The 21,224-nt window shown below is 39.3% G+C and overlaps 1 protein-coding gene across 3 annotated transcripts in view; it reads right to left on the bottom strand.

Annotated features, from left to right (window-relative positions):
- Positions 1-702: 702 nt before the first annotated feature.
- The window catches only part of LOC106650961 (transcription factor mef2A-like), a 212,702-nt gene continuing 192,180 nt past the window's right edge, over positions 703-21,224 (bottom strand). For all 3 annotated transcript variants that reach the window (XM_014369268.2, XM_014369267.2, XM_023462377.1), the window contains 6 exons: positions 9,474-9,692; positions 7,226-7,489; positions 5,882-6,191; positions 4,859-5,252; positions 4,610-4,781; positions 703-3,110 (listed from right to left, as the gene is read on the bottom strand). In XM_014369268.2, coding sequence (XP_014224754.1) covers positions 2,898-3,110; positions 4,610-4,781; positions 4,859-5,252; positions 5,882-6,191; positions 7,226-7,489; positions 9,474-9,692 — 1,572 coding nt within the window. In that variant the 3' untranslated portion in view covers positions 703-2,897. The remainder of the gene's footprint in view (positions 3,111-4,609; positions 4,782-4,858; positions 5,253-5,881; positions 6,192-7,225; positions 7,490-9,473; positions 9,693-21,224) is intronic.

Consider the following 21,224-nt stretch of genomic DNA (forward strand, 5'->3'; position numbering starts at 1 on the left):
ACAACTTTATTCGGATGTTTTTAATTCACTTCTTGCTACTTTTTTGACATTAATTTACAGAACCGTTAAAAGACTTGATTTATTTAACCGAGATAAAGTTATAAATGCAGTAAAATGTATTCGACAAAATGTCAAAATTATATTTTGTTATTAAATCATTATCATAAAAAAAGTATAACGCATAAAATGAATTATTGGATAAGTTGATGACCAAAACAAAGATTTATCTTCTGAAACGAGGCTGATCTGTTGAAACAGCGGCTGCCGCGTAACGCCCTCTTGCCAAGTTTAACGAAGCACCCGCCACGTTCAAAATCTTTGCAGTCTATATTCGTTGTCACAGCTAATCCTCATATGTTTTCTGGACTTGGGGTTTGAGATAATTTTAAATACATTCCCATTATATTTGACAAATAACAATTTTCGAATGAAAGTAAAGTTTAAAATTTTAAAAATAGAGATCATATTAAAATGCACTAATTAAAACTGTCCTGAGATGAAAAACGTTCAAGCATTAAAGAGGTGTAAAAATATGACAATTCATTCAAAAAGTACTATGATGAATCATAAATAAAAGACTAAAAATATTTTTTCAATAAATAATTTTTATTATCTAAATTATATAAGTCGCATCATGAATCGCATCGTACGTTAATTACGAATTCAAAACATTACGAATCTCATTCTGTAAGCTGCGACCAGTTTATTTAATTTTTCTCACTCGACGTTCATCATCGACGAAGGACATTTACAGTTTATTAAAGTTCAATCCTATGGTATAGAAGAACAATGTTTCAACTTCATAAGAAGTTATTATAATTTTTTTTTTTAATATTTTTGTATGAATGATTTTTTATCGTAAAGCACAATATGCCGAACACACAGAGGTATGCTAAAAACTCATTGAAGTCTTACACATACAGGCAGTAGAAATTAAGCACACTGGAATTATAAGCATGATATTATGATGAGCATTACGTATAAAAGTAAAAATAGTCAATTTGCGATTTTGTTTCTATTAAGATAAAAATGAATTTTATCAATGCTTTTAAATATTTCATTTTTTTTATTTTATTTTTAAATATGGTGTTTCAATTTAACTCATTAGTTTGAACGTTTTGTTATAGTGAAAAATTGATTTTAGGCTACCGATGAGTTTATTTATTTATTATTTTGACTATGAATACCTGCAATGTAAGAGCTGAAGACTATCGATTCTAATGTTATGCTATTATTAACGTTAGCACATTGTTGCATATAAGTACTTTTACGTACGTTCTGAGCAACATGAATCATTTATTTTCTGCATTATTAATTTTAATATTTTATTTCCATTAAAGTTTTTTTTCTACGTGTGTGTTCGAATAAATATTTCTCTTTGCTTTCCCATCAAAATTTGAAATATCTACTCTGCACTAGAATAGATCTTTTCTATGAATAAATTACATATGTCTTAAATTGATATCCTTCGCCTTTAATTGTTTTTACACTTTCTACTTTAGTAACAGATGTTCCATTTTAATTTCATTTCTTATTCGACCACTTATTTATACTATATAACGATAAATAACACAGTAGATACACGCGCTATAACGTACAATAACTTGCGACATTAATTATAGGAATTTTCTCCATGCTCTAAAAAAGTAGCATAGTTATTTCAAGTTCTGATGACAGGAGCAAAGTAATACATCGATCTTGCTATATTTATTTATATATTTAATAATTCATTGATATTATTATGTACAAGACTAGGTAACTCGAGCAAGTAATTTTGTCGAGAGTCGCCGCCGTTTACATTTCTTTACCTCGATTTATAAATCGTAATTATAAATGCACTATCGACGTTTGGAAAATAACAGTAAAATCGTCATTTATTAAATATTTACACAATATATCAACACATTTTACTACTATCATTAATATCTGAGAGTATAGATTTAGTTTTTCTTTTATTTATATGCAACAAAAACCAATTGGCATCGAATCGAAGTTGAATTGTATGAAAAAAAATATTACTGAATTAGTTGAATAACGCGATGGTAACGAATTTCTTTCTTTCCTCATTGATCGTTGAATAACAATAACAAAAAATATCATATGATCTACCACAGTCGAGATTTTCATTGTAAGGAAAAAATAGAATTCATTATTTGACAATCATGAACATGAATTTTTGTGCACGCTCATATTGCAACTTTTGCAAAACTATATATTCATAACTCTATGTACTTATACAAATAAGCTTTATATGCGTGTGTATGAATTGAGGTATCATTGTATCACCAAGATTCTTAAGAACGCACGTTTGCATTAAATAAGACATGTAGTTGCATCATGTATATATGGTATAATGTAATATACATATATAAATGAATGACTTGCGAGTAATATCACACAAATTTTGCGTAGCAGTTGTAACAAAGTACTTTAGTACATTATATTTTAATTCTGTAATTATTTTCCGTACAATAATCTTTGATTATTTTATTTATCATTCACAGAGAATAGTTGACTGTCTCGATCAGACTATCACGTTGCAGTTGCATCGGAGTCACAGCAATATTCCTGTTGGCTCTTCTTATGATGTTTAGATATCGTTGAGCTGAGCCTAACAGAATGAGTAAAAAAACGGCGACGCTTACAAATGTGGTTATCTATGAACCTCGACGTCAAAGCGGCCGTGAGTATTCGGAACTTTCCAGCGCTTCGAAATATAATTAAAGCACAACGCAGGAATCGAGACCACATGCGATGCGCTTCTTGCAAGCGTGCATGATCGTTTTTTGGAACGATGTGGACGACGTTGACGTCTGCATCGTTGGCAGTAATCGAGGCGGTGGTGGTGGAGGTGGCGCTTGTGCAGTTCTCTCAATGTCCGAGGACGGGGCCTCGTCCTAGACATTTAGATCGGCCATCATTTTCCGAAAGTCTGCTAAAGTCGTGTAGTCCGGATCGGAATCGATTTCGTCGTCGTCGTTAAAGGTGTCCTTGCTTTTTGCGTAGCTGGGGTTGTAACGACTCAGCGATAACGGGCATGGCAAAAGCTCCGGCATTACTGAATGATGCGTTATCAGCGACGTTAGCGTTGTAAATTCTTTTGTGAAACCCTGCAAACATGTAGAAATTAGATTTTGTTTCATTGCAAAGCATATTGATACATGCAAAAAATATTCTTAAAAGTAGTTAGATAAAAACAATGAGTCAAAAAAAGGAGTCAAAACTAAAGGTTGAAATAAAGCGTGCAAATCAATTTGATTACAAATAATGCATGTTTCATGTATGTCGTCACACGTACGCACTGTAATATAATCTCAAAAATATTAATAATCCCTCGGGTAATTATTAATCTCTGAGTTGTTTAGCAACAACACATGGCTCCTAAGCCGTATGGATCGCTTCCATAAATAACATCGTCTAATTAGCCATGCCTCACTTTCCTGAGGCGTGCGCCGCGAAGCCGGCATTTCTCTCATCCACTATACGCCGAGGTTACACAGAAGCAGCAAAATATACTCGAAAATAAAGCACAAACATTTTCCTGGAAACTGGGTTGTGCGGAACACGTTTAACTCTACTCTGTATACGTATGTATAACATGACGAGCAGCAGCGGCAGCAGAAGAAGGTGACGACGCTCTAGTTTTTAAAGGCAAAATGTAGGCTATAGCAAGAGCAACTAATCCTTTGGGGAGCGCGCCGTACGGCACTCGTAGATAAAAAGCGCGTACGCAAGCTTGCGCGTGTGTATGTCTGTATGTGTACCCCAGTACCGAACACACATTGCAAACTCAGGAGAGTGGAGATTGCGCGAGAAATTGCTTTTTCAGACGTTAAGAGTTTATGCATCGTGACACGTACCTACCTATCCACGTATACGTGCGCATACCGACCTAAACATGTATAGACGTTCATGAAACCAAGCACAGCTGAGATGAATGAGGTTATTGAATGCACGACACCTGAGATGGACTTTTTACTCTACTTTTCTACCAATTTTAAAATATTCGTTCAACACATGAATTATTGCTATAGTTACCATTTCATATAGAACGCATTTTCACGAGTGCGTGTGCACGTATCGTGAAATTGTAAAACTAGGGACACGAGATTTTCACGTGTATTTTTACTTGAACGCGCGCGCGCCTATGGATTTCGAAAAAGCTCTGAAAAAACGAACACGTCGCGTCACGGTGTACGGAATAGAACATCGCAAAATGAACACGGCATCAGTGAAAAAGCTTCTTTGGGCGCTGTTGTCCATTCGAAAGCTTTGTGCGCGTGTGAGTTTTCGAACTTACTAAAGCTCATTGTAACGGATTGCATACTAGTGAATCTGAATGACATCTAGGTATACAGAAGGCCGCGTGTATACGTAAAGAAAAAGAAAACAAGAGCTACGACCTCAAAAGGCGCAACTTGCACTGGTAGACACATGTGCTTTGGGTATAAATACGACGGTAACTTCGCGACCCTAATCTCGAGTAAAAGGCACTGTCACTGAATGCCCGTGTAAAGGATATTTTATAAAAACGGACTGAGGATGAAAAAATAGCTTGAAGAATTATTACACTTGCACTTTTTAGCTAGTTGCAAGTCAGTAGGCTTACCTTTATTTTGTAGCCCTTTTGGGTTCGCATAATTAGGTAATGAGCTATACCACTGGGCTGGAAATCGCGCGGCACGCGCAGAGACAACGCGTAGCAGCCAGGTTTACTAGTACTTTCTCGGACCATAAAAGCTCCTTCTGGCTCTTGACTCAATACCTCCAATGTGATTTCTCTGTTAAAAGATGAAATTGTTAGGTACGAACTATATTTTATAGAGACATTTCTAAGTGATGTGCGAACGTTATGTACCTTGGTATTCCAGCCTGGAACCACGGCGCTTTCTTCAACTCGTTTTCCTCGGCACGAGCATTCAAACTATCATAGCGCTCGGGTAGAGGTGGTGGCGATGGCGTCATGAAAATTCCCAATCCACCAGCCGAGGCGCTAGGTCGCTTCTTGTAATCGGCGTCCAAAGTTCTGGCATTCTCGAACGTCAAGGACTTGGGATCGACGCCCGGAGGTATTTTGCCGTAATGTCCGACGCCGCCGGCCTGGAGACGCAAATTTTCCGAATCAATGATGGCCTCGTTAATGTAACCGCCCGATTGCGGACGCTGCGTCGTGGGCGAATTTGGCGTGCTGCCGCCGCTGACCACGAGCGGGCAGCTGTCCTCTTCGCTATTCAGGCCCAGTACGTCCCGTCCTGAAATAACGTCAAAAGTTGAATCAAGAAAGGCGACAAACGAGGCGTGCATTATAATTTCATCGGAACGAAATTTCGTGAATATCGTATGTGTCAATATAGGAACGCGCAACGTGCACCATGCGGTATAATTAATGAAAGGCACTGAACCGTAGACATCGATTTTCGTCGTGTACATACACCGTTAAAAATATTTACATTAAAATTAATGTTACAGAGAAGAAAGGTTTTTTCTCTCGCGTTGGTAAATTAAAATTCATATGAAAGCATTAAAATTAATGTAATTTGAATTACATTTAAAGTATTTTAATATAATTGATCAAAACATGCACTATAAAACAATAAAACAGTTATTTGATTTACACAATTATTTTTACTTGCTGAATTTACGAATGAAGTTACCATTAACAAAAAAAAGTTTTAGAAGGTAATCGAAATTTTGATTTTACAATTAGCTTCTAAACTCAATTTAATCATAAAGTAAAACTAAAATCTTGACAACTTTCATGAGTTTAAAAGAACTGCGCAAGATAATTATTCTCACACAGCAAGGTATTTTTATAAAAAGGTAATTAACGTCTTACGGTTACGCCAACTTCTCGACAAGTAATGCATTATGGCAGACTTACCGGTAAAGCCCATAGCCAGTCGCTTGATAAGCGGCGGCTTATCACCGAGTCTCTTGTAGGAATTCAGCTCGGTCGGTGAATTGCTCTCTTCGCTGCTCGGCGTGCTCTGCTGCGACGATTTGCCGAGGTTGTCTTCGTGATGGTTGATGTTGTTATTGTTGTTGTTGTTGCTGCTGCTGCTACTGCTGCTGCTGCCGACGCCGCCGACACCACCGACGCCGCTGCTGCAGCCCACTCCGTTTTGACTGAGTTGAGTCAACACAGGGCCAAAGTCGTGGGCTGGCCGCAAGCCCGGTATCGAGTTCGGGGTCTGTAATTTCATCACGCGCGTGTACGCGCACCGTATCGTTAGATTATGTTGCCTGCAGAGCTCTGTTCGCTGCGCGATCTCTGCGCAGCAGGCCTGCTCTCTGCCTCATGCGCCGCATTATTTCGAGCCGAGTTTCGCCTCTTTTCTTTTCTACGGAATAATGTACACGAACGCGCGTACTACTGACACTCGTGACACGAATATTTTTCGATAAATTCTTGGCTTGACAAATTGAAATTTTCTTTGTCTCTCGATCGCACGCGTGCGAGAATAAAAGTTTAAATAGCAAGGAGCGAGCATCGACATCCTTTCGTCTTTGGGGGATCCTCACAATGCCTCGTCTTTGGAGACGGTACAATGGCAAAAATAAACAGGCACGACCGAAAGGTGTCTGAAATTTGAGACTTCCGAAAGATATCCCTCCCTTTGAAAGCAAGTCTACAAAGCTCGCGCAGGACAAAATCAATCCGATGCAATTAACATTTTAAATAGGTTCACGCATGTACACACTACTGTAGTTGTTCGATATAGGTGTACGTTTGGCGAAATTATTCTCGGAAGTGCGCGTCAAGAGCTAATTGGGCTCGCGCGACGAGTAAAGCGCGCGCATACGCGTCAGCTCGCTTGCATCCCGTTTATATAGTAGTAATCCTGATCGCGCGCGCAGGAGTACACAATACAATACGTCGTGCGAGCTCGCTCGAAATTAAAAGCTATTTCAATAAGTTCGCGTGTACGTACGTTTATACAGCTGCGCGTGCAACAATATATCACAAGCGCGCGCGCAGTTTCCCAGGGCTTCGTATTTCTCCGATGGAGTAGACGGGGCGAGCGATCGCGCACGAAACTTTATTATGCGCGCCCGAGCCTTTTTGCGTACAGTCTGAATTCACCTTTGCGCGCGACGCTAGCGAACGCACGATGTGTGTGCCTTCGTAGAATACGAATGAGCGAGTGTCAATTTGCCTACTGTATAGTTTATCGTTTCAGTTTATCCGATTTGGTAAAGTTTTAATTCGAGATAAATATTTTACCTTGACGCTCGAGAGCCTGAGCGTAGGCGAGGCACTGCTTCCGAGCTGCAAGTTCATTTCGGCACTGGTACTGCTGTTGGTTGCACTGCTACTGCTGCACTCGTCGCTGCTGACACTGCCACTACTGGCCGAGTTGCTGTGATGATGATGATGGTGATGGTGATGATTATGGAGCTGCTGCTGCTTGTCGTTGCTCGTTTCCCACTTGCAGTTAATCGGATGATTGTTGTTGGCTGTGTCGCTGTTCGAAAGTGATTTGCAATCCTATAAAGAGAAAAAACAAACAATCAAGTTCGACTGATCGTTACGTGCGAAGCGAGCAAAAAAAAATTATTGTTTTTACATCGTTGCCGGCGTTAAGCGCCTCGTATCTGTCACACAATTTACATCTCATCGCGCGCGACAATTGTTCAATCGAGTCACGATCGTTGACTCGATGATGCGACAAATAGAAATGCAAATTTTTTATTATTATTATTCTGACATTACGGCCAATAATTTTTGAACGATTTATTGCGCGACACACGCACGAGCGTGTTTACATTATGCCATTCTCTAGCAGACTGCCTCTTGTACATAATATAAAACTCGCTCATGATGCGATATTGCCACTCGGTTATATGTGTGTGTGTGTGTGTGTGTGCGCGCACGGATGTTGCTGATTTCTTTCTCTCTCTCTGCGTCTCGCTCTTTTGCTCTCGCCTGCTCTTAGTTTTTATTTCTCGCTCATGATAATGATCCATGTGTTGCGTGCGCGTAGATATTTTTAGGTGGTGAAAGATGAGGATTTCCGGCATATTTTAATAATTATGACTACTTCTAATGTGAATTATAGAATTTTTGTAAAGCGCGACAGAACTAAGAGTAACTTATCAACGATAATCACTTAGGGCTAGCACGAATACGAACAGTGGCAATTCGGAAGTTTACGATTTTTCTTGTTATTTTCATGAAAATGTGCCTTCGAGCTAATGCTCGCTTGTGTTGCACAGTCGAGATATTTCAGTGACCAGCTGTCGCTTTGCATGAGCTGAGCTGTGCGTGCATGTATATAATACAACAAGATTTTTAAGTGCTGCGAAAAGAATACTTTAACAAGCTCTAAAACGACTTACTCTGTCTTTCTCTCTCTCTCTCTTTCTAACGCTTACACGGCTATATATACCGGCCGATCTCTCTTTCTCTAGCAGCGGAACTTGATCCGGAAATTGCATCCATAACGTACGCGAGCAGCGAGAGAAAGAGAAAAAAAAGCATAGCAAAATTTCAGTCTCGTATTCCACATAATGCGTACGTTTCTTCCACGTTCGCGGGCGAACAAGTTTCGCACGTGATTAATCAGTTTTTATTATTTTTCATCGTATTTTATCATCGCTCCTCTACTTGGCAAATACGGTACAATGCGTGAATTTACAATCGCAAGCCGTGAGCCGTGCCTATGCAGAGTGTATTATGCAGCGCACGCGAGCTATCTCGTGGAATATAAAAATGCACGCAGACACACTGCAGATAGTGTGCATTATATGCAACGTGCGTCGTCGTTAACGGTGGCGCGGTTTCTCCGTCCTGCAGGCGCCCGTCCATATACATAATAAAAATACCGTGACCGTCGCGCGAGAATATGCTATTACTGATTTTTTTTTTTTAATAGCATTCATGGAAGCACGCGGTGCGCGGTTGATCGGAAAAATATTTGAGAATGAATAATATTCGGGCAGTGTGTACAGTCGTGCATAGTTGTACTTTTTTAATTGACGAACGGTAAGCTCGCGTATAGTAATAATTGGAAAAGGCGCGTGCGGTCAGTGTACAATGTCATGTGCGCGATGGAGAATGGAATGAAATACCAAATAGAGCTTGCATGCTACCATTATTTGAATATTTCGCCCCATTACAAAGCGTTAAAAAGTATAGAGAAAATGAATGTATCCCTTATGTGTATTTTAAGGTTCATTGATAGCCCATTTTAATTTATTAGATTCTTGAATTAGTATTGACGTGAAATATAGGGAATTCGCTCCCTTGAAAAAGCTTCGTTGTTTACTAAAATGAATATTTAAATGAATTGCAGTATCAGCATGAATGAATACTTAATCATGAAATGTAACCAAACATTAAAGATATTTATTAATATGAGTAACTGTCTGTTTATGAGATTACAGCTTCAAAAGGCAGTTTTGAAATAAAATTAGAGCTGATGATAAAAATTTCATTTTTAAACATATCTAGAATACAGCGATTTACTCACCCATGCGTTCGCGCTATGCTGCGATGGCGAAGTATCGCGTTGCTGGCGATGATGAGTATGTGTGTTTTTAGAATTATTACTAGTTTTCTGACTATTAATCACATCTTGAATGATTTTTGCCGTTGTCGACGTTGCACCTGAGCTGGGCTGATGGCGTTGCAATTGCGCCACGTAAGCCATGCGAAATGCATTGCCGACTATTGCGTTCAATTCTTCGGCCTGCAACAAAAATGGAGAACAACCTTAATGTTTGAAATTTTTTCCCTTTTGCTTTTAATCTTTTATCTATATGTTTTTCACGCGTAAAGAGGTGACACACTGGGTAATAAGTTACAAGTATTGAACAATCAACGCCAACCTCGGTATGATACGTTGCAAGTAAAATCACGCAAATCCGTTATTAAATCTCGATCATTTCTCGAATGGAAATCTCAGTCTCGGTTGTTTCAAAAAACAAAGTAAAATCATTCATCGGCCATCGTGTGTGACCCAAACACATTTTATTAATGGATCATTCGAATTGACACATATATAACGACATATCTCGTTAGCACCGCATGTGAAAGCACGAGTGACACCGCACAATACCATAAATCGATCTTAACGCGATTTTCTTTTTTCACACTTACACACGTGATATTTTAATGGAATACATTTACAGTGAAAAAAGTTTCATAATTTACTTTTCACTATTTAAATACACATACACCATACATAAATATGAAAAAAAAGCTCAAAGAATTGATGGCTTATGTTTTTCAAATTCTCTCTTGAATAACAATATCATGACACCACTAATGAATTAAAAGTAGTTTCAATAAGTATCGATCTAACCATCAATAAATAAATATTTTAAAAATAAAAATACCATACAAGTATTCTTACCGCTTTTAACGTTTGGGATACTTTTTTTAAGAACCAAGAATATAAGTTTGATATACGATTGAAAAAACTTTCTAACTTACAGATATCACATTTTATCGATACTTTTAATATAATCATAATATTTTTTGGTTTATGGTGTACATAGAAAATCCATAAAATGTATTTACTTATTTCGGCTTTTATCAGAAATAAGATAGTAAAAAAATGAAATTCCAGGCGTTTCTTGCAAAGCCATCAAAAAACTCCTATATGATTATGACATACGCGTCAGCCTACATTTCTTGTAAAAATGATGATAATAATAAGTACCGCAAGTGTGCTGTGTGGAGATATTGTCATTTGCCGCTCGACGAAATTACGCGATTATGAAAATAACGAGGATTGTGTATGTGTTTAGCGACACGCGTCTCTGCCGCTACCGTGCAGTTCACAACTCGTTTCGGATATCCGGTAGATTTGAGCCAGTATCGCGTGTCAAACATGTTTTTGCATTGTCTCAGACGCAAGCTACAAAAGTAAACAAACGTTGAATTGTACATACCGCACGTGCTGTGCGGGTTTTGCACTTGACTCGGCGTATATAGTTTTGTATGTAGCCGTGGTGAAAAAGGAATTTTGAGCGTACTTTTCAAGCACGACATCGTCGATTCATGGTGTTGATTTTTTTCTCGTGTGACACATAGATCTCTCGGTATTAAATACGATATTTTTTCGAAGAATACCGGGAAAGTAGGAGGGGATCCCGCGAGTTGTCGAAGAAAAAAAAGTAGTCGTACGCGTACGAATACTACTAGTCGTCACAAATCGTTAGTTTTTTATCGGAGGTTATACTTTAGGTCATTATATAGGATGTAGATACCCAAGCATTATACAGAACGCGATGTACCGTTTCGCGAGACTGCACTTCCATACATTTATACACGCACGCACACATATGTGTGTGTGCGCTAACCGAGAACTGAACTTTTATTACACAATATTATACTTGAAAATAACCCTGTCACGCGGCTACAATGCGTACGCGTGTCGTACAATGAAGCGAATTGCATATTGCGAATGGAGCATTCGCAATATGGTATACACGCACGCGTACATTTGTTAAGGCCGTTGTTGCGCATTATCAGCCATAACGAGATATCATTTCATTTTTTTTCCCTTTTCCATTCTGCGGACCAACATAATGAAAAAAAGTTTGCGTTTCGATTTGTAATTTTCCGGTTTACAAGTCTGTCGTGGCGAAAATTTGTAGTGTATACAGAAAAATGAAAAAAATATTCAGATGAAAGGTAGCATTATTAATATTTCGTTAAAGCGTCGTGAAAAAAAAGCTAGAATTCGCGGAGTCGGAGGTAAAAAGTTCAAAGCCTCGGGAGGAATATGCTCGTACGCGACTTGGCTAAGCGCCACAACAAAGCATCTCCAAGAGAGCGAGAAAGAAAGAGAAAGATAGAGAGGTATAGAGCCAGAGAGAAAGAGATAGAGTCTCTGTCATAGCAGGAAAGGAAATGAGCACGGCAGCTCTCGCGCGCGCAGAGCTTTTCACACTAGCATCTCTATATACGTGTATATGTTGCGAGTATATGCGCGAATACGTTTGCATGTGAAATCGTATATAGCTTCTTGAATGCGCAAGCACAGGAGATGAGGGACTCGCTCGCACATACGTATATCTACCTGGGTGTCTGTGTGTATACGAAAAGAGTAAAAGAGAGGGAGTTTGATGCGATGACTCGCGTGCGGAAGGTTAAAATCCCACGAGAGTCATCATCTTGCTTGTTTGCTTGCGCCTTGCGGGGGCCCTTGACGTTTCATTTTGCCGGTGCGCGTGTGTGTAAGGGTATAATACTGAGATGTGTGTGCGCGTATACCTTTCGCAAGTGCACATACACTGCGATAGAATATGCCTAGAAAATCCAGAGAAAGCTATGATGATTTTGCAGATGATATTTGAAATTAAAAAAAAATTAAGATTCTGTATCAGTACGTGTCCTTTTATTCCATATTTTATCTGTCTGTTTTTTCTAGGTGCAATTCGAGCATCCAGATGAATACGAAAAAAGCATAGCGAACATTTGCTGATGAGAAAGCGGACAGAGAGTTTACTCAAATTCTATTGAATCTGGAAAACGTAAATGTGAATATCACGAAATTATACGACCACGTGAGTTTCTTCGTGAGAATAGAATTAAAGAAGAGTGAATTTTAAGGATTGTTTGCGAATGTATTCGAGAAGTAGCAGCAGCTTTTTTCATTGGGTCGAATGCAGAACCAGCCAAACACTGAGCATATGCGAAGAAGCGTTAAAAATAAGTAATAAGAGGCAGCTCTTTACTCTGTTCAAAGACTGGCTTTTTATCATGTTTTTCTAACGATTCGAAGAAGTACACTAGACTTTTAATTGCGCTTGCAGTCATAGAAATTGAAAAAGAATTCCAAGATCTGATTTTTATGAAAAGACGTATTTAATGTTCGTATCATGTATCATTAGTACATTTTTTATTGATTAATGAAAAGAATTAAATATCAAAAAATTTAGCAATTGATTCATATCAATCTGCAGTTGAATTTTCATTCTGCATTACAAGTTTAACTCTCAAGAGGTTTGGCTAATATCCCGCAAGCTCTTTTTTGTACAACTATATTTACAGTTGATGACTTATTATAGGTATGTAAAAATTGTATGCGTAAAACATGCATCGGAGACAGAAGCAAACAAGCAGCTCATATTTTCCAAGAGAGAGAGCCACTCTTGGAGCTCGGCAAGCGCGCGTCTTTTTCTTGGCGCGATCAAACTATACACCGTCTCCGTACATACAATGTATACGCGTTTCTATATCTATATCGTTTTAGCTTTGCAATGCATCCGTAGCCTGTAGTCTGCCATCGTCGTTGTCATTGTCGTTGTTCAACCCATGGATCTTTTGAAGACTTTTTTAATATAAAGATTCATCTCTGGCTTCAAGTTCAAAAGCTGTATGCTAATAACGATAGCCAGCCCAAATCCCTGCGTATAACCTCTGCTGTTATATGAGCTAGAAGCACGGCTATTGGTTCGAATCAATACGCATGCCTTTGTATTAAATCCCTCTTGATGAAAAATATCAGAAAATCTCCATGGATTTCTTGCCTTATTGTACACGTTTTGATGAATACAAGCACCGCGGTTGATAATTGATAAGAACATCAAATGAAGTGGAGTGCCTATATTATAAAAAATTAGTAAAATTAGCTGTGCCACATGTGCACAACACTACATCTAAAATTGAGCGCGGCTGTTTTGCTCTGCGTCAGTGTGCAGGGCCAAACGCGAAAACGAGCGGCTCTCGAGTGGTTGATTCCGGCAAACCTATACTTTAATCGCTATCTTTATAATTCAGACAGCTCTCAAACTGTAAGTAGCTTTTTTTCTGTTGCACGTGTATTATATGTATATGCTATAGCGCGTGGGAGGTGCACATCGCACACAAACACCACGCAAACATGCCAACGATCCAATCGAACCGCAAAGAGTTGCGTTGTTATTAAAGATGTGACGCTCATAATGAAGGTCCCTCGCACCAATAGCGGCACAGTCCCTTTTATGTTTAACATACCAAGCGGAATGAGCTGAGCGCGAGCCTCGAGTGCGGTCGATTCTTTATACGATATACACGCGTGGACCAATAAAAAATGTATACTCTGTACTTTTTTGATTCGGGTATTTTTCAAGCTTTTTTTCCGCACGTGAGCAATACGTTCGAATCAGAATCATCCATAAAACTAAAAAAAACATGCGCACAAATAAAAGCCTACTTAAAAATGCGAATTCGATTATTATGTACACGTTCGACGCACGAGCTTGGTAGTCTGTAAATACGTATATTTCAAGAAATGGCGCTGCGGATAAATTATGCATATGTATATATAATAGCACATAAATATTACTGTTGAGAAAATACAGAAGCCTTCCGATCGAAGCAAATTCCATACTTCTCGCACTTATGTGCTTATCTAAATGGCCAAAAGAGGATGTAAGATCTCGTGAGACTTCACTTCGGGCACGGATAAATTATTGAAGCATTTCGTCAATAGATGCTTCGCTTATTCATCTAAATCCAGCATCCTATTCTGAAAAGTATGCAGTGCAATTTTTGTGGGTATTTTGGTATAGATGCTCGGCGCAGTAAAGGGAAAAATAATTGACAGAAATGAGTTGAAGAATTTTTCATGATACTCGCGCACCACCCGCATCTTTATGTACAAGAGAATCTCAATTACGAAGTATTCCTTGTTCGAAAGAAAGAGAAAATAAAGAGAGGCCAAGAGAGTAAGAGAGCCGCCTTGCAAAAGAATGCGGGACGGCGTCCGCTCGACTGCCCACGCAGAAGTGTGCAAGTAAACATGGTACCGGAGAAGGAGAGAGAGAAGATGCCTTTTTTATGTGCATATTATTACAGGTATGAGCTGTAGCCTTTAGATGGCTCATGCTTTAATATAGTATTCTTATACACCTTGAATCGTGGCGGGTCAGAGGAACGAGTCTTTTATCGATGTACGTAAACGCCTGTATTATACGAACGCACATATTCGGCTTTTCATAGAGGAGTGGCTGTTGCCGTCTCGCCGACGATTTTCAAAATTATACCTCTATTATACGAGTTTTTACAACCGACTAGTGCTCGCAAATCAGATGAGACGTCGCCGTTGAATGGTATTAAAATCGACGTAAATTGATTTATTCGTAATTCAATTTCGCAGTCGGCCAGCACAACCGCGGTTGAAAAACGCAGCAGCGGGTCATCTCAACAATCCCATTCGGTTGTGCGTCGATCGAGGCACGGCGAACTCATGCGCGAGGAAATATCAATGTATGGAGAAATATGCCGACTGCTAATTGTACCAGAAATTCATGGAATTCGGACTGCCGCTGGCTGGCTGGGTTGCACGCGACAAGCGACCAAGTCGGTCTGCAGCACAGTTGGTGCACGACGTCTCGCAGTTATGATTTGCAAGCTCGTGCTCTCGCTCGACGCGCGTAAGCACACGGAGTACGACGAAATGCAGCAGCAGCGCACAGAACAGCGCCGGTGCTGTGTAATTGAAATATCTGACGGACTGACCCTATAAGCCACGCTGTGCAGTCGTGCGCCGTGCATTGTACTACTATAGGCAAAGGGGTTGAAAAGGCCTGCCCGACGTTCTCGGCAACGGTATTCAAAGCCAGTCGAGCTATTTGCTCCGGCACTTTTGCGCTTTTCATTAATAGTCTTGCACACGAAAGAGGTAAAATAAAAGATAAATCGAAATCGCACCGCCGCGTTTATATAGACGTATTCGCGCGCAGCTCTGCACCTAACGCTGTGCATGCACTTGTGCACACACGTGCCTAATTAAAACAATCAATTGCACGTACAACCATCTACGTGCGATCTTTTTTCACCGCGCTTAATACGATTTCATTAAACACCTCTTTCGCTCGAGCGGGCGTCAAGTCTAAAGGTTGTTGAGCTTCAAGCGGATGTATTGATCAACGCGCCATATATCCAATACAAGTTGAACAATACTCACACGCACTCGCACTTTTGTTCTCTCTCTCTTTCCTCTGGCGCGAGGGAGGATTTCATTAGGGGAATAGCTGTGTATTTACGCCTGTTTATTGTGCGCGTTGCAGTTCCGTTTACGTTTTTTTCCATCTCGTTGAATCTACAAGTCTGAAAATCACTACATACGTGGCAATTTTCATGTTAATAAAAGCTTTTGAAAATTTCATAGCTACGCCGTGAACTTGGTTAGTTTTTACTTTATTATTTACAACTGAGTAATAATAAATAACTTATCGATTATACGTTTTATTTGGTCTTAAACTTAGTAATTTATCTATCCAAACTAACCATATGGCTAACAAGCTATGCTATATCGAAGAATATTGGACTTTCGATGTAAAAATACATTTTTTATATTTGCACCAATGAGTCGCATTGTCTTTCCAACAATATTTCCATTTTATTAATTTTTATTTTTCTTTCTCTCATCGCTTGTTTTATCGTCAGAAATTGTTTTCAATGCACTGAAAATAGTTTATCGAACGAGTGCCATGAAACTTTACAACGACACCGATTGAAGGCATACGTCGTATGCTGATAAAAGATATTCTGCAATACTGAATCTCAAGTTACTTTTGTCGACAAAAGATAGTACGACGATATTTTTAGTTTTTAAAAAATACGCAGTCCTCTATATTTTTACTAAAATCTGCGTCAAAAATTGATTTTAAAATCGTATTGAATAAAATTCAAATGAAATGAATGTTAATTATATTAGACATTGTGCTGCGGTCGAAGCTCGTCTTTACATTTTTATCATTTAAATTCATTAGAAATTCTTACGTATAATTCTTTCTCTTATCTTTAGTCAATGACTTCGAACTTTTTAGGAGCAGCAAATACACGTTCACGTTATCTCTGTTATTAAGCGAGATGCATCGTAACAAGGAAAAAAACATTGAATTCGCACAAAAAGAGTACCCACAGAGTTTTTAAATGGTGCCAGATTTGCTTTACATTTATCGTTCAAGAACTATTAGCTCATTATAATTTTATCTAAGTGTGTCTTCTCCTCCCAAACGATCGAATCTTTTCGAGAGAATTATACTTTTTTATCAGCAATCACGAACGTCCGCAATGATGAATAAAAAGCCGTACGATCTCGGTTTCCATTTTTGGTGAAAGCTGCTTTTCAATTATAAATAAATCGCTCTTATATATGACTCTTATTTCAGTGAAAGTTACAGTGATGATAATACGTTTAGCGTCCGTGTAATAATCGAGAGCGTGTCAATATCACTTAGAAAACTTTAACAACTTCGGGGTAGCAATAAATCGTAATTCTAAGGTGTTGGACGCGTATTTTTTGTTTTGAAGTCAAATTATTCATGCGCATATACCTACGCGGCGCACAGGTGCATTGCGCCAACAACGAAGCCGCGTGCGCGCGCGCACACACACACACACACACACACCAAACGAGAAACATTCCGCGGTTCCAGCGTCTGCAATAAATGTACATGCAGTCTATATAGCAGCCTTTCCAATTTGCACTCTCGGGCTCGCATTCTCGGCATAGTGCAACGACGCGGCTTCGGCGGAGCACGTGCCGCATGAGATCAGCAGCAGCAGCAGCAGCAGCGCAAGAGGAGAATCAGCAGCAACGAAATCTCTAGAGGCCCTCTCTCGCGCGCAACACGACTGGCCAAGTATACAGCGACGAAGCTAAAAGTCAAAATCGCTCGATTCGGCAAAAGCTGCGCTTCTTCGGCAACATACATATGGCCGATTCTCTGTGAAATCGAATGGCCAAAAAATTTTTTTTTCTGCAAATATGAAAAACTTGTTGTATTTGATGTCAGAAATGTCCCCAAATTTTATTAGAATTTTTGGGGCCTTCTATGACACTTTTTCAGAGGCCCAAAGTTGGCCATTTTAGGGTTTTTTTGAAATTCATGAAAAATCACAAATATTAAAATAATTCCTGGATTAAAGTAGAATGATTCAAAAGTAAAAGTGCCCAGCAACTTTTTTGTTGGAAATTGTCCAAATTTTCAGAAAAAAAATATGCCAAAGTGATTGGAGCCACCCAAAGAGAGCATAGTGGGAAAACATAAAAAAAAAACACAAAACAAGAAATCTACTCGAGTTCGAACCGGACTTTCATTTCCTAAACTATGTAAAAAGCTTCCCAAAGATGTCAACTAATGCCTGATAAAGTTTTGTAATGGGTCTTAAAGTTTAACGCAATGTAGACAACAATGTGTGGCGAAAAACATGCAAAAAAGGCCTGAAAATGGCTGTTTTTGGTGATTTTAGGCATTTTGGGCCTATTTTTGACCTTTTTTGCATGTTTTTCGCCACACATTGTTGTCTACATTGCGTTAAACTTTAAGACCCATTACAAAACTTTATCAGGCATTAGTTGACATCTTTGGGAAGCTTTTTACATAGTTTAGGAAATGAAAGTCCGGTTCGAACTCGAGTAGATTTCTTGTTTTATGTTTTTTTTGCAGTTTTTTTGCTTTACATTTACCTAGATTGTTCCAATCACTTTGGCATATTTTTTTTCTGAAAATTTGGACAATTTCCAACAAAAAAGTTGCTGGGCACTTTTACTTTTGAATCATTCTACTTTAATCCAGGAATTATTTTAATATTTGTGATTTTTCATGAATTTCAAAAAAACCCTAAAATGGCCAACTTTGGGCCTCTGAAAAAGTGTCATAGAAGGCCCCAAAAATTCTAATAAAATTTGGGGACATTTCTGACATCAAATACAACAAGTTTTTCATATTTGCAGAAAAAAAAATTTTTTGGCCATTCGATTTCACAGAGAATCGGCCATATATAAGAGTTCGCTCGATGTTTTTTTCGAATTCGTGTTGTATTTTATCTTTATTTTGCGGCGCAGGTGAAGCCTCACTGCTTGGACTAGGGGGCTCGCAGAGCCGAGATTGATACAAATTTGCGTCTCTACGTCGGCTAACGCGCGCGATCGCGAATATAAATGAACGAGCTGGTTCGCGCACCTGCCTAATCGACTGCTGCAGCTCGTGTATACATATATGCGAGCATGTTGCACGCCGCACGCATGTGCATGTGCGCGCGCGCGCGCGATCATGGCCGAAGGGGTCCTTGAGAAAGAATCGCTGCCTCTCACCGGTGCAGCGCAGCAATATATATATAGCGTATACAGGCTTTAGCGTGAGACCTTTAGGCTGCACCTTCGCCTCCGCCCGCTATGGAAGTTATACTCAATGAGAAAATAAAAACTACTCGTTGCAGCTTTTTAATTTTTCAGGTATTTCCCTTGGAGGGATGCAAGTCTGGTATTTTCTTCGAAGGATCGAGGAATGCCCATTATATCAGGGGTTGAGTCACGTATAGAAAAGAAACAAATTTTACAACTACTTTACAATTTGTACAATGAGATTGAGACAAAGTTTCTGTCAGCAAATGAGTTGAATCAGCATAATGCTTCTTTGTAGTTAATACCCACGTAGATGTTATAAAGATGTAGAAGAAAAAAAACGTGATATGTCACAACAAATCGAGACTGATTGTTTTAAAACTCACGTGACTTTGATGTACATAAGACATACCAATATAAGCATAAGCTTTGGTCGCTTTGCTAGATACAATTTACTCACCTGCAACAGAGAAAAAACAATGGTAAGTTAATAACTAATAAACATATTAAATGTTATATTTAGTAATGTAGAATTTGTTTCAAGTCTGTATCACGCGAGTGACATGAATTTGTCGGGAAATCAAGCAAGAACAAATGTGCAGCGTACACGTTCTACCATGCAGCAACCCTGGACTACAAGACTTTGAGCCGAGAAATGAAGCAGACGAGTGGAGTTCGTGAGCAGTTCTCAGCGCGGAGAAGAACATTTTAATGTAGCAGCAGCTGCTTCTCGTCGTTCCGTAGCGAGTCCGCGAGTGGCATATAAAGCCTCTTTATCTCCTTTATGCAAGAATATACCCAGATACATACATGAAGTATATAAGGTATAACGTGAAGTGTGTATTATAAATACATGTGCACAAAAGCTGGCCTTTGTAATTTTAATTGCCAAACGCAATCAAAATAAAAAGCATGTTTCGCATCGCGAATTAGGTTTGGTATTCAAGTGACGTTAACTACCAAATGTGTTGGCTGAATACATTTTTACTTGACAAATTCAAATAATCGTTCGACCCACGATCATTTCCTAGGAATTTAGGTACTTTTAGCTCATTCAATTACTTTAAAATTGGTTACTTGTGCGCTCATATTTTTTTCTTGGCGAAAATTGACCAACCATACTGAGCATACTTTAGGATGATTTTGACGAAAAGTAATGAAATATCGTCGGGTAAAAGCAGAGTAGGCAACAAACTTGAGGTGTAAAAGGGCGAAAAGGCGCGCGAGAGATGAGAAATAACACATATAGCAGCGTATACACGCAATGTGAGTGCAGCAGCAATAACAGAATAAGAAGAAGAGGACGAAGTATGAAAGAGGAAGAATAAGAAGCAGAGAGAGAGAGAGAGAGAGAGAGAGATCCTGTGACGAGGGCCGCATTCCGTAGATTCCGCGCGGTCACGGTTGTATCTCCCGTTTCACTTCCAGATTTCCCCTTCTTCCTCTTTCTCTTCTCTCTTTAAGAAGAACATGGTCGTTGTGCAGCTCGCTGTTGTGCGCGTAGTGCAGCATATAAACTTCGCCATAGACTATAGAGCTATAAGAAAAGAAGTCATCATCGAGTGTGCAGTACGGTATGGCACTCTATGTAGCCGCACTCTGCCAAGTCGAATGCGACTCTCTCTCTCTATACATCCATAGTCGTACTGTAGTTTTACTCTCGGCTCAATATTCATGATAATTTATCCGAGCGATGCCCACGCAGAAAAGGAAAGTTGCCCGATGTTCGACGCGCTCGCAAGTCTCGATCCTACTTATTGTTTTTCATCTCTCGCGCCAATGACGATCCACATTTGTGCAGGAATTAAATTATCACTGTAATTTATACCAGGCTGTGCGCGTGCCTGCAGGAACTTTCCTTATTTTTGCTCAATGAGTCGATGCGAGCAGCGCATCCTCGATTTTGCAGCATGTCACGGTATTCATGCGCGGCAAGACTCGAATTATCCTCGTTGTTTCGTCTAATCTTTTGTGCCTTGAAGTCCGAGAGAGTACGTATCTCATTTCTCGAGCCGGTCGTCGATTAGAGGGGGCTTGCGTTTTTTCATCGCAGATGCCTAATTATATGTAAGCAGCCACAAGAGAGATAGATAATGCTGTCTCTATGAGTGTATGCGATATTACTCACTGACGAACTGAAGATATTTATAG

This window comes from Trichogramma pretiosum, unplaced genomic scaffold (assembly GCF_000599845.2).
Source record: "Trichogramma pretiosum strain Unisexual culture from Peru unplaced genomic scaffold, Tpre_2.0 scaffold3, whole genome shotgun sequence".
NCBI lineage: Eukaryota > Metazoa > Arthropoda > Insecta > Hymenoptera > Trichogrammatidae > Trichogramma > Trichogramma pretiosum.